The sequence below is a fragment of the Astatotilapia calliptera genome, chromosome 4 (assembly GCF_900246225.1).
Source record: "Astatotilapia calliptera chromosome 4, fAstCal1.2, whole genome shotgun sequence".
Lineage (NCBI taxonomy): Eukaryota > Metazoa > Chordata > Actinopteri > Cichliformes > Cichlidae > Astatotilapia > Astatotilapia calliptera.
Window position 1 is genome coordinate 12,921,927 of NC_039305.1, and position 13,176 is coordinate 12,935,102.

Consider the following 13,176-nt stretch of genomic DNA (forward strand, 5'->3'; position numbering starts at 1 on the left):
ATATTTAACATGAACCCATAAGCTATACTGTATGTTCTTTCACGTGTTGGTTGACTCTGCTGGTTAATTGTTTATGTTTACATTCACCCTTCTAATCTGAAGGTCAGATTGATCAGTCTATTGCTAATAAGCCAGTTCAAGGGAATTCGCCAGAGAGACGTCATCAGAAGCATTGACAGGAGCTCTCAGGCCGGCGCTGGCTGTCGATTTCTTGCAAATAGGGCACGCAGCATGGACTAAAAAGTCACCATCCACCATCCGCATCCAGTGAAATTTCTTTGTGATCATAGCAAAAGTTTAGAGATGATACTGGTGAAATTAAGAAGATATTTTTAGAAGGAAGCTACAAATATGGACTCGGCTTTATAGGATTTTACAGCTAATAAGAATTAAAATTAATTTTTTGCCTTTCTTTGACAACAAGATTGATTTTTACAGAAAATTGTAATTGTTGAACTAAAATTAATTTGCTATGAAGGAAAAAGGGATAACCCTCAATTTTATTCCAAACTCCAGCTTTGTGGCATTTTGATTGGCTAATGTGGAAAAAGCCCAGAGGCTTGGGACACTTCCTATGCAGAAACAAATCAAATCGGCCCACTGCCTCCCAGCGGATGTGCGAGATCAATCTGTTGCATTCAGCATGGATGAGACTAGGATCAGTCTGTGCTGTGGATGGAAAATAGCTAAATTTGCAGATAGCCGTGTCAACCTGCAAAACAGAAGTTCAGCTATTACTCAGCTACATTGATCAGATCTGTGGCTTAATAGTATTTTGTGCATATAAATGCGGAATTAGAGGCATTGCATGGTGCATATCCTCTGCATATTGCATCTAGAATATTGGTTTGTTACGCAATTTGTTTTACTGAGCAGCACATATATCATTTCAACTGAAGCATCTAAGAGAATATGAGAGCATCTCCATTCAAAATAAAGTCTTAGCAAAGGATTTGAGTAGCAGAGCTACGCATTCTGATATTATACTGTTACATATCAACACTTTCCCTTGAGACATTGTACACCGCAGAATTTATTTCCCACAGTTTACAGAAAAAGGCAGAGAAAAGTGAAGTCGAAATTCTTTCCATTGTGTCATTAAAAATTATATCCAGTTAAGCCACCTGCCACTGTGGGCTTTCACAGAAGTGGAGTGGATCAGTTTGTTGAAATACAGAAATTGATGGCGTTAGCTTTGACAGCTGGAAATTTGGGTCACAGCACCACACAGCTCTTTATAAAGTTTTGCTGGGAAAAGCGACAGAGCAGGATGGATAGTTAGTCAGATCACAAGATCATGCAGACACAATATCTCCATGATGCGGAGTTTACAATTAATGCATCAACTTCACAATGATTTCATTTTATTAATTTTTTTATTGAAAAAAGGACAAACTGTTTTCAACAACTGCAATATCAGAATACAGTATTTGCATTATAATTTACAAAAGATAAAAAAAAAAATCTGTTCAGTCTGTGGTTTGTGCAGGAAGGTGGGAAGACCCTGGTAGAAAAATAAAAATCTAAGACAGGAGAAGTGCCCATGTGAGATTTCCTTACCAAAAAAGCATTACAGTGTTCTGGCATCCACTGACATTATCCACGCTCGAATGTGTCATAATAACTCCTAGAGTAATAGGTAAAGCTTAATGTTACGTAAGACTGAAGTCAAGCCCTCTCCATCCGGCCAGGATTTCTGATTGTAAGTGAATTATTAGTCCTGATCTTTCATAAGACAAAACAGGGGTCCATTCAGAAATGACAAATAACTTCACAAGACCCACAGTAAGGAAGCTAAAAGGTTAAAAAATTCCAAATTCTGCAAATCTCCCAAGTTGCCAAGAACACTGATGTTAAAATAACATGTTAAAAAGCTATTCAAATAATTCAGTGTTTCAAAAGCCAAGCTCTGTTAGATGAGGATCAGTTCAAGTTTCCAATTAACTAACAGATGTGTTACAGTTGCCTCTTATTAATATGTGCACATCTGGCTTTTAGGGAAATAACCTAGTTTCTGCTCTTACTGGGAGGAAAAATCTCAAATGAGGAAGAAAGTGCACTAAAGCTTTGGAAAACACACCGACAAGAGTCATGCTTGTCTATAGCTAGAAATAAAACTATAGGCTGCATCGGCAAACTTCAAAACGCTTTAAAACACAAATAATACATTTTGGCTTCTAGATTTCTGTCTGACATACAATATGTAACTTAGCAGCAGCTGTCATCAACATTCATAGCCTTGGCTAAAGGTTGAGCTTCCTGTCACTTTCCACCACGGAACAGTATTGCACATTACAACACAGAGACCTGTAAGAAGTGGCAGTATATTGCACAATGAATCACATCTTAATGCTACTCCTTCTGCTTTACATCTAATGCATTGTGTGCGTAGTCGAAGCCAAACCACCTGAGTGCCTCTACTGGGACTAAAACTTCTGTTAAGGCACACATTGCAAGAGATGCTCTATAGACAAGATGATAGGTTGAGGACAGCAGTGTACTTATGCCCGTAATCTGTGCAAGACATAATTTTAATCCTCAATCGAGCTTTCAGACCAACACATTGAAGAATACTGCAAATAAACTTCGCTAAGAGACCAGCTCATTAACAAATGATACCTTGTTTATTTAATGGTGGTTGAACTTGTAAAAATGTTATAGCCTGTTAAACAAAAATGTTGTCATTAAATGTATGATTAGAAATTTATAGGTTTGGGTTGTTGCTGCAAAGAATGATGAAAACATGTGATTCAAATAATTCCTTGTTTTTTATATATGTATAAAATTACATATATATAAAATTAGTCTAGCTAATCACACCTTGTGACATTTATTCCACAAGGATGAGGTATTACACCATAGATGAACCCCATGCAAAAAGTGCAAACTACGAATATGCAATTGATTAAATAGGCAAATTTAGTCATTAAATGAACTGACTATTCTAGTCAAATGTTTTACGGTGGATAATATTCTGCATTGTGCACGAAAACAAACTGCACAGTGTGTATTAGCGAAGGCATCGTTCCCATTTTATTCCTCTGGCACCATGCAACCAGTTAATCTCTCACCACTTTCACCATACACAACACATTTGTCTGTACGTGTTGTTTCATGTGAGAGCTTCTGCATACTGAGAAGTTCATACTCAAATTGCAGGGTTTATTTGCCCTGTATTTTCAAACACAGCAATAGAGACCCAAGTCATACGAAGCTTCACGTACCCTGTGACAGTTTTTAACCTGGGTTCATATTTCTGATTCTGCCGTCAAAGGCCTTGACTCTAAAGGCAAAGAGTCAAGGTTGCATTCAGAGTCTAACACCTCATCTGTGTTTCTGTCCTCAAGTGCGCAAACCTCAACACCCCTCATTACCATGTTTTCCTCCACCTCAAACTCCTCCTCCATTTCAACTTTTTCAAGAGCCACTTCATTCTCATAACAAAAGGAGTTCCTCGAGCTAGAGGCAGTGGACTTCTTCTCAGCCAGTTCCCTGGCACTACAGCTGGGTGTGCTGGGCACCTCATAGGTGTTGTCAAAGCGAGAATAGTCCACTTTATAGTAGTTCTTTTCTTCAAAGAGCACTGGCTCAAAGCGGTGGCCCCAGAGGATCTCACTGGCAATATAGGAGCTCCGACACTGAGTAGTCATGGCTGTGGCCTCGACCATGCCCTCGAGGATCACCACTATCTCAAACTCTGATGTTTCCAACTCCTGCTTGCTCAGCTCATAAAATGGGCTGTCCTCATCAATTTCATGAACAATGGTAATTGGAGAAACCAAGAAAATTCGGTCAATGCCACTGTCAAAGCCTACGTCAATGTCTACCTGATCCAGAGGGATGAACTCTCCCTCGGCAGTGGTACGGGACTTGAGGAGTTGGGCCCTTACGTGGGCCTCCACCAGGTGACTCTTCCTCAGGTTTCCCACCCGCCACATCAGGCAAAGCTTGCCGTCCCTCATGGCCACTGTAGCATAGTGACTGAACACCAACGTCTCATTCCTCTTTTTGGGCTTTGCCATCTTGGCCATGACGGCACCGATGATAAAAGCATCAATGATGCAACCTACGATGCTTTGGAAGACGACCATAAAAACAGCAATGGGGCATTCCTCCGTCACATAGCGATAACCGTAGCCAATTGTGGTTTGTGTCTCCACTGAGAACAAAAAAGCAGCAGTAAAACTGTCCACGTTGGAAACACACATCTGCGTCTCATTCTCCAAGTCCCCATAAGAGAGAGCCACCAACCAAAAGACAAAGCCAAAAAACAGCCATGACAGCAGGAAAGAAAGGCAGAATATGACCAGCATCCAGCGCCAGCGAATGTCCACGCAGGTGGTGAAGATATCTGCCAGGTAACGCTGGCCTTTCTCGCTCATATTGATAAACTGCACATTGCAGTGGCCATCCTTCCTGACGAAGCGGCTCTGGTGGTGGTGCTGCGTATGCCCCTTGTTGACGTTGCCATTGCCGTAGCCATTTGGCATGGCAATATTCGCTAGCTTCATGCCATCTTCCTCAGAGGACACAATGCTGTAACGGTGGCCTCTCACACTCCCCATAGTTTCCTCTTGGGAGGGCTGGGCCGATTCTGCTGTGGAAAACAGTCTAAGTTTTTGGTAGAAGCGTTGGAGAAACAGTTTTAAATGATCTTGAGGACAAACTTGTGCAGAAAATGTGGGAAACAGGATTCAGTCCTGTGAGGGACGGGGGAGACTAGGTCTGTGCTTCTCTGCCAGTGATGAGCACTGTTGGTGAGGGCTGGTCACTCTTCTTTGATGCCTGGCTTGGACCTCATTAGTAAAGTGGGCTGTGGAAATTATAGACAGAGAGACAACATAGATCAGCACAGCTAGGTGTGTGGTAGCTGTTAAATAAATAATGCAGTGCACATCTAAAGTTAATAGCACAATTCTAGTATACTCTCAGAAAATGCATAAACTGAGCAGTCAGAAAGCACAGTCAACAGATTAGGTAAATTAGCAGTAATAGAAGGAAAGCATTAGACACCTGGCAAAGTAGGAAATTATGTTTACACTGCTTAATATAAGTATTAATTAGGGCGGGCCCTTCCTTGGGGAATGGAGTCAAATTATAGATCAAGTTCATGTTAATCTAGTAAATCTCTTAAAGAAAAATACATTACAAGCTGCAGCTCTGGACAGACATAACAGAATCATATGTTGCATGCATGTAAAAACCTATAGCACATTCACAAGCTATTACATGTCATTACTGAGCGAATACAGAGTTGCCCTGAACCACAATTAATGAAGCAGTAGCCTTGCTTTATATGTAATAGAACAACAAGGACAGCTAAATTAGAAAAGCTATTGACTTGATGTGTGTGGCATGAGAGGTCCATTAAAATACAACACCACAGGCTACAAAAGGTTATGGACAGCCAGACACGCTCTGGTGGTGCCAAAATAAATCACTGCTCCACTTTTAAAACTCATTATCTCATCAGAGATTCACATCTGAAGTGCATAAATGAAGTCCAGAGCCCTTTTCAGTGAATATTCTGATTGTTCTTAACTCTGAAATTGTAGCTCGTTAAAAAAAACAACAACAACAAAGCTCTTCGATAGTCATTCAAGTCATTTAAATTGTTTTGGATATTGTCAAAGGTCACATGGGATAAGATTTGCTGGACGTGGTTTCCCTGCATCATCTCTGTTTTCTCAACTTATTATGATGTCATTGTGGGGTCAACTTGAAACAGCAACAGGCCACTCATAATATGAGGCACCATTTACACAGAGCAAAGCATGCCAAAACATTATGTTTAATAGGTTTCAAGGTTTCAATGTATTTTACTTGGTATTTTCAGGAAATTTAAACCATGCTTGTTCCAAGTTTTAAATGTTTTATCTTATTTTGTTTTCTCCCATACACTTGCAAGGAGTCTTATACAAGCAATTATACTGGTGTATTGTGGGACACAAACTCAAACACTTGGATGGAGTCTCCAGCTTTGCAAGTCCTGATAAACCTGCACTGAGTGCATTGCAAGCTTCCTTCCTTATTGCACTATTCAGTACTTTCCCGCTCAGTTAGCTTTTATCTGCTCAGTATCACATCACTTATTACAGCAGGTTGTTTCATGGTGACAGAAAAGGCTTCCAAAGGCTGCACAACCTGGGATTGTTTGTTTTGCATGTGTTCTCATTTAGAGCTAACAGCTGAGGCAGATGGAAACTGGTTACATAAAGGTGGTCTATTTTTCATCACACAAATCGATATATATATATATATATATATATATATATATATATATATATATATATATATACACATACATACATACATACATACATACATATATGTATGTGTATATATACATATATATAGATATAGATATACATATGTATGTATGCTGTATGTTATTTCCTTTTTTATTAGACAGTTAACAACATGTTTATCACGCGCCAACTACAGAGTTAAGAGTTTAGTTCAAATCAAAGACAATCCTTGCAGAACATCCAGTTCACATCCTGCAGTCTCTGAAACCACACTGCAACAACAATAATATTGTTGCAGAAAGTGGTATTACTTTCTGATCAAAACTTTTTATTCCTTAAAAACCGTGAAAAGTCATTTTTCACGTTTTTAACATCAACACGCACATTCAACTACTCCCAATGTCCCCACATCCATAACTACACAGAACATTCCCACAACACATGTTTTTACCTACCTGTTAGTCCTTGGCTGCAAATAGGATCGTTTCTTGTCGCAGTAAGTTCCATATGTGCGCCAGATATGCGCACTTTGCCCTTTTTTAAATCTCGACGTTCTGTTAGTATTTTTTTCTGGCTTCTCGTGTGGAGCTGTAAATTCTGCCATAACCCTCTCCAGCAATACTAGAGAAGATATTTGTGGTTGAAAAGACAGACTATAAAAAAACACGTGCGCATATCCCCGCCCCTGTGGCAGTGACAACCAATGGAAAGCTGCAGCGCCTGTTTAAGGTTTCTAGTCCAAAAAGAGGTTATATCGTTCTTATTTATTTATAGTTTATTTATTAATGTACTTTTTGGCAGACTGGGACACTCAGTGTACATCACTTTTAAAACTTCACGGTGAAACTGGAACCAAGCAACAAACATGCATGACGCTGGTCACAGGAATACAATGTAGGTAAGGTGGTAAGGTAAGGTGTTTGTTAATCGGTGTTTAAGTCTAAAGTAAATAAAGTGACTGTGCGAGAACGATATGACTGTATCTCTGACCTGCACAAAAATCTCTAGGACTGCAGGAATATTGAGTGGGTGAACACAAGGGGGAGGTAAAGAGCTACAAAGGTAATTACATACACAGGACTCAAAGTAGTTTTTATGACTGGTACTATTTTTTATCATGCAATTAGAAATAAAACCCATTTTAAAATGACCAAAGAGAAGATTTTTCCAGTTTATTTCACTTACACTTTCATTTTACATGGCAGAAGCAAACATGAATTTCTGAATGCTGTATTATATGATTTTACATTGGCTATAAACATATTTACAAAAGCTCACCTTATCACATAATCTTTATGGGAACAGTGAAAGTTGCATTTTAATTTCATTTTGATTTCTTTTGTCATTTCATCTACAAAAATGTTTGCAGGATCATCTCCTCATTGATGTTAAGATTCACCTGAGCAATGTGTCTGTTTCTCTTCCCTATTGGTATAAGTGTGGTGCCATCTGCAGGACGTCCCCTCCTGTTGTATTCCTCTGCACTGAGGAAAGGCACCGGCACCCATGTGGTCACATGAAAAAGACTGAAGTCCGCCTTGTAGTGTTTCTTGCCCATTTTCAGCACGTCCTGGAAACGCTGGCCCCAGCGGATGTCTGCTGATGTGTAGGAAGCACGTGTTTGGTGGAGTATTCCTGTGGAGTCCCCTGTGTAGGTGAAAGAAACTACCAGCTCAAAGCGATTGTCCCGCAGGTTATCAGGACCCATGTTGTACAGGGGACTGCCAGGCTCTAGCTTGTGAATAATAGTGGTAGGTGTGGCGAGGACAATCTCCCGTTCCTCTATATCTAAGTCCTGGTAAGTGATTACAAGTGACCCCACTGGCTGTTTTACATAGCGGATTAACTGGACCCTGACGACCCCCTCCAGGATGTGATTACCTCTGAAGTCCCCGAGGCGCCATGACAGACACAGAACCCTGTCTCGTAAGTTGACCACCGCGCATCTGCTGAAACCCACCGTCTGGGCTCTCTTACGAGCAGATGCCATCTTAGCTACAACAACGCCAATGACAACTGTGTCAAGAAGACAGCTAAACACTGTTTGAATCGTCACCACAATGATAGCTACAATAGAGTTTTCGGTTACATGCCTGTAGCCGTAACCAATAGTCGCCCCGGTCTCCATTGAGAACAAAAATGCCCCAGTGAAGTCGCGCACATTTGAAACACAGAGATCGTCATCTGCATTATCACTGTCTCCATTTACATGGGCAATTAACCAATAACACAGACCAAAAAGAAGCCAAGACACAATATTATTAAGGGAGAAAATAAGGAACATCATTCTCCAGCGGATCTCTACAAGACTGGTGAAGATGTCGATCCAATATGTGGTCCAGTCTCCAGGGGCCTGTTGAAACATCACAGGGAATTTGCCATCTTTTTGCATGTAACGGAGACTCTTTTCCTTCTTTGCATTTTGCCTGCCCAGCGTGTGGACTGTGGTGCAGCAGGTATCAATGACCTGCTCACTTCTTTCTGTGCTCATCTTGATTAAATCTAAAGTTCAGTCTCCTGCAGAAAGACAGAGATGACATGAAAATGCAGACTAAAATATCAAGTTTTTAGTTTACCTTGAATAACGTGTCATGTATTCATTCACTCATTACATGTGACTAAAATGTAGATGCAGACTCAAAACCTTCATGTTTTAGCAGCCACGGTCACTCTGTGCCTTTGGCTATTAGCAGAAAATGAGCAGGTGTGAAAAAATAGACCTCGTGATCACCTGCTTCTTGTTGGCTGATGATTAACTAAAAAGTTCCATTACAAAGCTTTCAATAAGCACTTATATGGCCACATTATAAAAAAGTGCAATTGTGAATAGGAATTTTTCTTTTCAGTTCTGTTAAATTACCAGCACTGAAAATAAGCCAGTTAATAAATCTACAGTTAGGCATAAAAAAATAGCGCTGTGGTCGCCCCTGGTCAGACTCATTAGTACAGATATGTGAAAAAAATTAATAAATCAGTCATCGTTCAGGGAATGATCAAACCACAAGCCGAGCATTGTAACTTGCACGCACACATTAATGTTTAAGTTTAGCCATCAATTGCATAGAAAGAGTTATATAAGACATTAAGAGAGGTCAGATATAATCCAGGTCCAAAACCATTTTTATCATATTGATACCAAATTGTTATTAGGGCAATTACACAGACTTATGTAAGCACGGCATGTTCCTCTGTTATATTGTAAGTATGCCATTTTCTTCCTCTTATGTTGTTTTTGTCTTGGACAAAACACCAGCTTTGTTTTACGGTAAAAAGAACAAACATGTATGTTTCTACCAGTGGAAAAAAAAGCCCAAAAAACAGTTACCAGGCAGATCTATGTCAATTTCATGGCATTTCAACAAGCTTCCATAAACACTAGTTTTCTGATCCTATTGTACTTAACCGTTATTTAAGTAAGAAGAATATTGCATTAACTTAGTTGGATAAATTTTTTTTTCAATTTCAATTTTCAACTGTTAATGATCAGAATTGTTAGATGTTACGCAGTGTGTATTTTTTTTATCCTGTCAAGCTTAATATTCTGTTTGAGTGCCTGACATAATTCTTTCATAATGATACGTCCTTTACTGTATTGTTTGTGCATTTTTCTTTACTTTAACACATTTTGCTTGCTAAATTACTCACTGTTACAGACTTTGTTGCTTTATATAGATTAGGCCCCGACCATCCAACAAGATTAACTCAAGCTATGGGAAAACCTATTTTCCCCAGTGAAAAACCTCTTTTTAATCACTTCGGCTAATCTCTTTAGTTTTGAATTTTAGCCAAGTTTGCTGTCTTCCAGATGTGACAATGGCCAGCAGGGAGCAGTGACCAGTGTTTTGATAACAGAGTGCAAATGACTTCTGAGAAATTAAAGTCATAAAAAGTTAAGGCCAGCTACTGTAACTTTTCACTCGAATCCTAAGAACTTAAGTCTCGGTTTGTCTCGGTTAATTAAGCAAAAATCTTGACCTTAGTGCGGTGTAGTTATTAATCTGTGTTTGTTATCGAAAGGGTAAATAATTACTCACCAACAACCTCTAACAGTTTTCACCTCCAAATGTTACCTCAGATGTCAAACTTTAATCACACCTACTTCTTTTAGTAACACATAAAATAAGGCAAAGCCAAGACGGTTTTATCACTTTTTGTCTGCAGCACACACGCCTACTTCGGGTGTTATTGATATCATAAATGACACCTGACAATCAAAGGCACCGCTTTAAGCTTGTTACCAGTTTTGTTCTTCAGGATCTTAGTCACAGATCAATAAGCTATGTCCTTCCAGTGAGTGTTTTTATTACTTATTTGAATGAGCTGCGTGCTGTTGTTTATCTGCTCTCGAGATAAATGGCTACTCAATAGGTCTAATCTTACATCTCCTGTGGTTTAATTATGAAACCAAATAATGTTAATGTTTGTACAGTTGTGTCAATCAACATCATCTTCAAATCAGTGTTCATGACAGTTTAATAAATGTCAGCCCAAAAGATGAACTGTCTTATTTCTACTTTTTACTAAGTCTTCCATGGAAAACTATGTCAAGGTGATGTCTGCATTTTGGTATATGTTAAATTAATGCACAGAAAAAAACAGGAAAACAAGTGCAAAGGTATTTGGATTACAAGTAGGGGAATGCTAGACTCATATTTGCTGCAACAATCAGTCTGTTCCCTGAATGTCAAATGACAAGGACAGTCAGGTCTAAGAAAACTGAGACCACTCCCACCCTCGAGGAATTCTACAAGACAGTTGAAATGACACAGATCCAGTATGCTGTTAACTCATTGAAGTTTACAATGTATATATCACTATCGCTTGTTTTTAAATGTCTTTCCAAATTAGTTCCTTGTTTTTAGAGTAATAATAATAATAAAAGATTATTTAGGATCCACTTATTATAACTGAATGTCTCTTTTGTTTTCTGTGAGTTTTGTGAGCTTTACTTTTATAAACGTAGCCTCTTGTCTTTTAAATATTATCAATTATTAAGTAAAAGAAACTATGCACTTTTTTTCTATTAGCGTTTTTTTTGTAGCTCACAAAGTTAATTCTTTTATTAGAAAATATGATCATTCGATTAAAAACGCTGTCTTACACATTAGGTACCCCTTTAATAAACCCATTGCAAAGCACAAACATGTTCAACTTACTTGCAGAGTAGATCAGAGTACGTCAGGTGTCACAAGTCCATCAATTCCACCAAGCATAAGACGATGTGTTGCTCAAGTTGTGGTAACCTTCACATTTAGTTGGCTGCAAAGTGTGACATTCTAGGGGGCCGGCCTGGTCCTGAGGCAAAGTCCCATTTTTTTGCGATATCACTGCTAGCATGTCTCCTTGAACCCTTATTGGATACAAGAATTTATGACCTATGGAATATTTTAGAAGTTCCTTACGACAAAACTGGTATGTCTGTTAAAGCCTTTTCATGTTAAAATTCTGTGCTTTATTAGAAAAGAAGTTAACCTTTGCTCAGTCATGTAAAGGCTTTGTCATTGGCACACAGATTTTCTTTGTCTCAATTGTCCCCAATTTAGCTCTGATAAGACAAGGAAGATCACAGGTGAACCGAAAGTACACACTACGTTTCAAACCACTTTTACTGCAGTCATAAGAGCAAATTTAGCTGCAACAAGGTCAGCAACAGCAAAACAAACTTCTTGTGCTTTCAAAAATAGAACATGATCGTCCCTCCATTTCAAAACCTGCCTGATTCACGAAGCTGGTTTTCTAAAGTAATGTGTGAAGACAGAGATAAGAGACATTCCTCTGAGAGATAACCTGGAAGGGAAGTTCATCAGTGTGTCACTTGCAAGCAGCAGCTTTATATTGAATAAGTGAAAACAGACAGGAAATAGTATATCTATTTAACTACATGACTGATAACACAAAAATATGAAGGTTACACAAGGGTGTATTGATTGGTTTATTGATTTATTTACAGTTTCTCCCTCCACACTGTGCAGGGCCATACAGGCCTATAAAGACATGTATGGCCCTGCACAGTGTGGAGGGAGAAACTGTAAATAAATAAGAGGTAAAAGTAAAAATGTAAACTAGTTAAAAGAAGATTTTGATCAGATAACCAATAAAATAAGCTCATACTGACTGTCAATTCAATTCATGTTTTTTAATACAGTGCCAAAATCACAACAACAGTCTCCTCAAGGTGCTCTATATTGTAAGGTAGACCCTACAATAATACATACTGAGAAAAACACGACAATCATATGACCCCCTATGGTGACAGTGGGAAGGAAAAACTCACTTTTAACAGGAAGAAACCTCCAGCAGAACCAGGGTCGGGGAGGGGCGGGGCCATCTGCCACGACCAGGTGGGGTGAGAGAAGGAAGACTGGACAAAAGACATACTGTGGAAGACAGCCAGAGATTAATAACAAGTAGGATTCAATATATTCAATATTGAATACATAATTCAATGTCTGCAAGGCTACACATTATGACATACCTGAATTAAGATTAGAATTAAAGGGCCATGCAAGTGATGGGCCAAGATTAATTCACTTTATTTTCAAGACTATTAGAAAGCATGTAGACCAGGGGTCCCCAATCCCAGTCCACGAGGGCCGGTGTCCCTGCAGGTTTTAGATCTCATCCTGGGTCAACACACCTGAATCAAATGATTAGGTCATTACCAGGCCTTTGGAGAACTTCAAGACATGTTGAGGAACTAATTTATCCATTTAAATCAGCTGTGATGGATCAAGGACGCATCTAAAACCTGCAGGGACAACAGGACTCATGGACTGGGATTGGGGACCACTGATGTAGACTATGTGTCTGTGACTGAAAGGTATGTGACTACTATGGATTAGGAGTGATGCTGTAGTGATCCACCACGAAAAAGTGGTAAGGAAACAATCAGATTAAAGACAATCTACAGAGTTTTTAAGAGAAAGCT

At 39.1% G+C, this 13,176-nt stretch overlaps 2 protein-coding genes across 2 annotated transcripts; both read right to left on the minus strand.

Annotated features, from left to right (window-relative positions):
• Positions 1-1,015: 1,015 nt before the first annotated feature.
• Positions 1,016-6,878, minus strand: LOC113020681 (inward rectifier potassium channel 2-like). The gene is made up of 2 exons (XM_026164845.1): positions 6,704-6,878; positions 1,016-4,813 (listed from the first exon to the last, which is right to left on the minus strand). The coding sequence occupies exon 2, from the start codon at positions 4,563-4,565 to the stop codon at positions 3,249-3,251; it is 1,317 nt and encodes a 438-aa protein (XP_026020630.1). The 5' UTR covers positions 4,566-4,813; positions 6,704-6,878; the 3' UTR covers positions 1,016-3,248.
• A 605-nt stretch (positions 6,879-7,483) lies between these two features.
• On the minus strand, positions 7,484-8,740 carry LOC113020019 (inward rectifier potassium channel 16-like). The gene has a single exon (XM_026163689.1). It carries the CDS (start codon positions 8,737-8,739, stop codon positions 7,600-7,602), a length of 1,140 nt encoding a protein of 379 aa, XP_026019474.1. The 5' UTR covers position 8,740; the 3' UTR covers positions 7,484-7,599.
• Between the last annotated feature and the right edge of the window lie 4,436 nt (positions 8,741-13,176).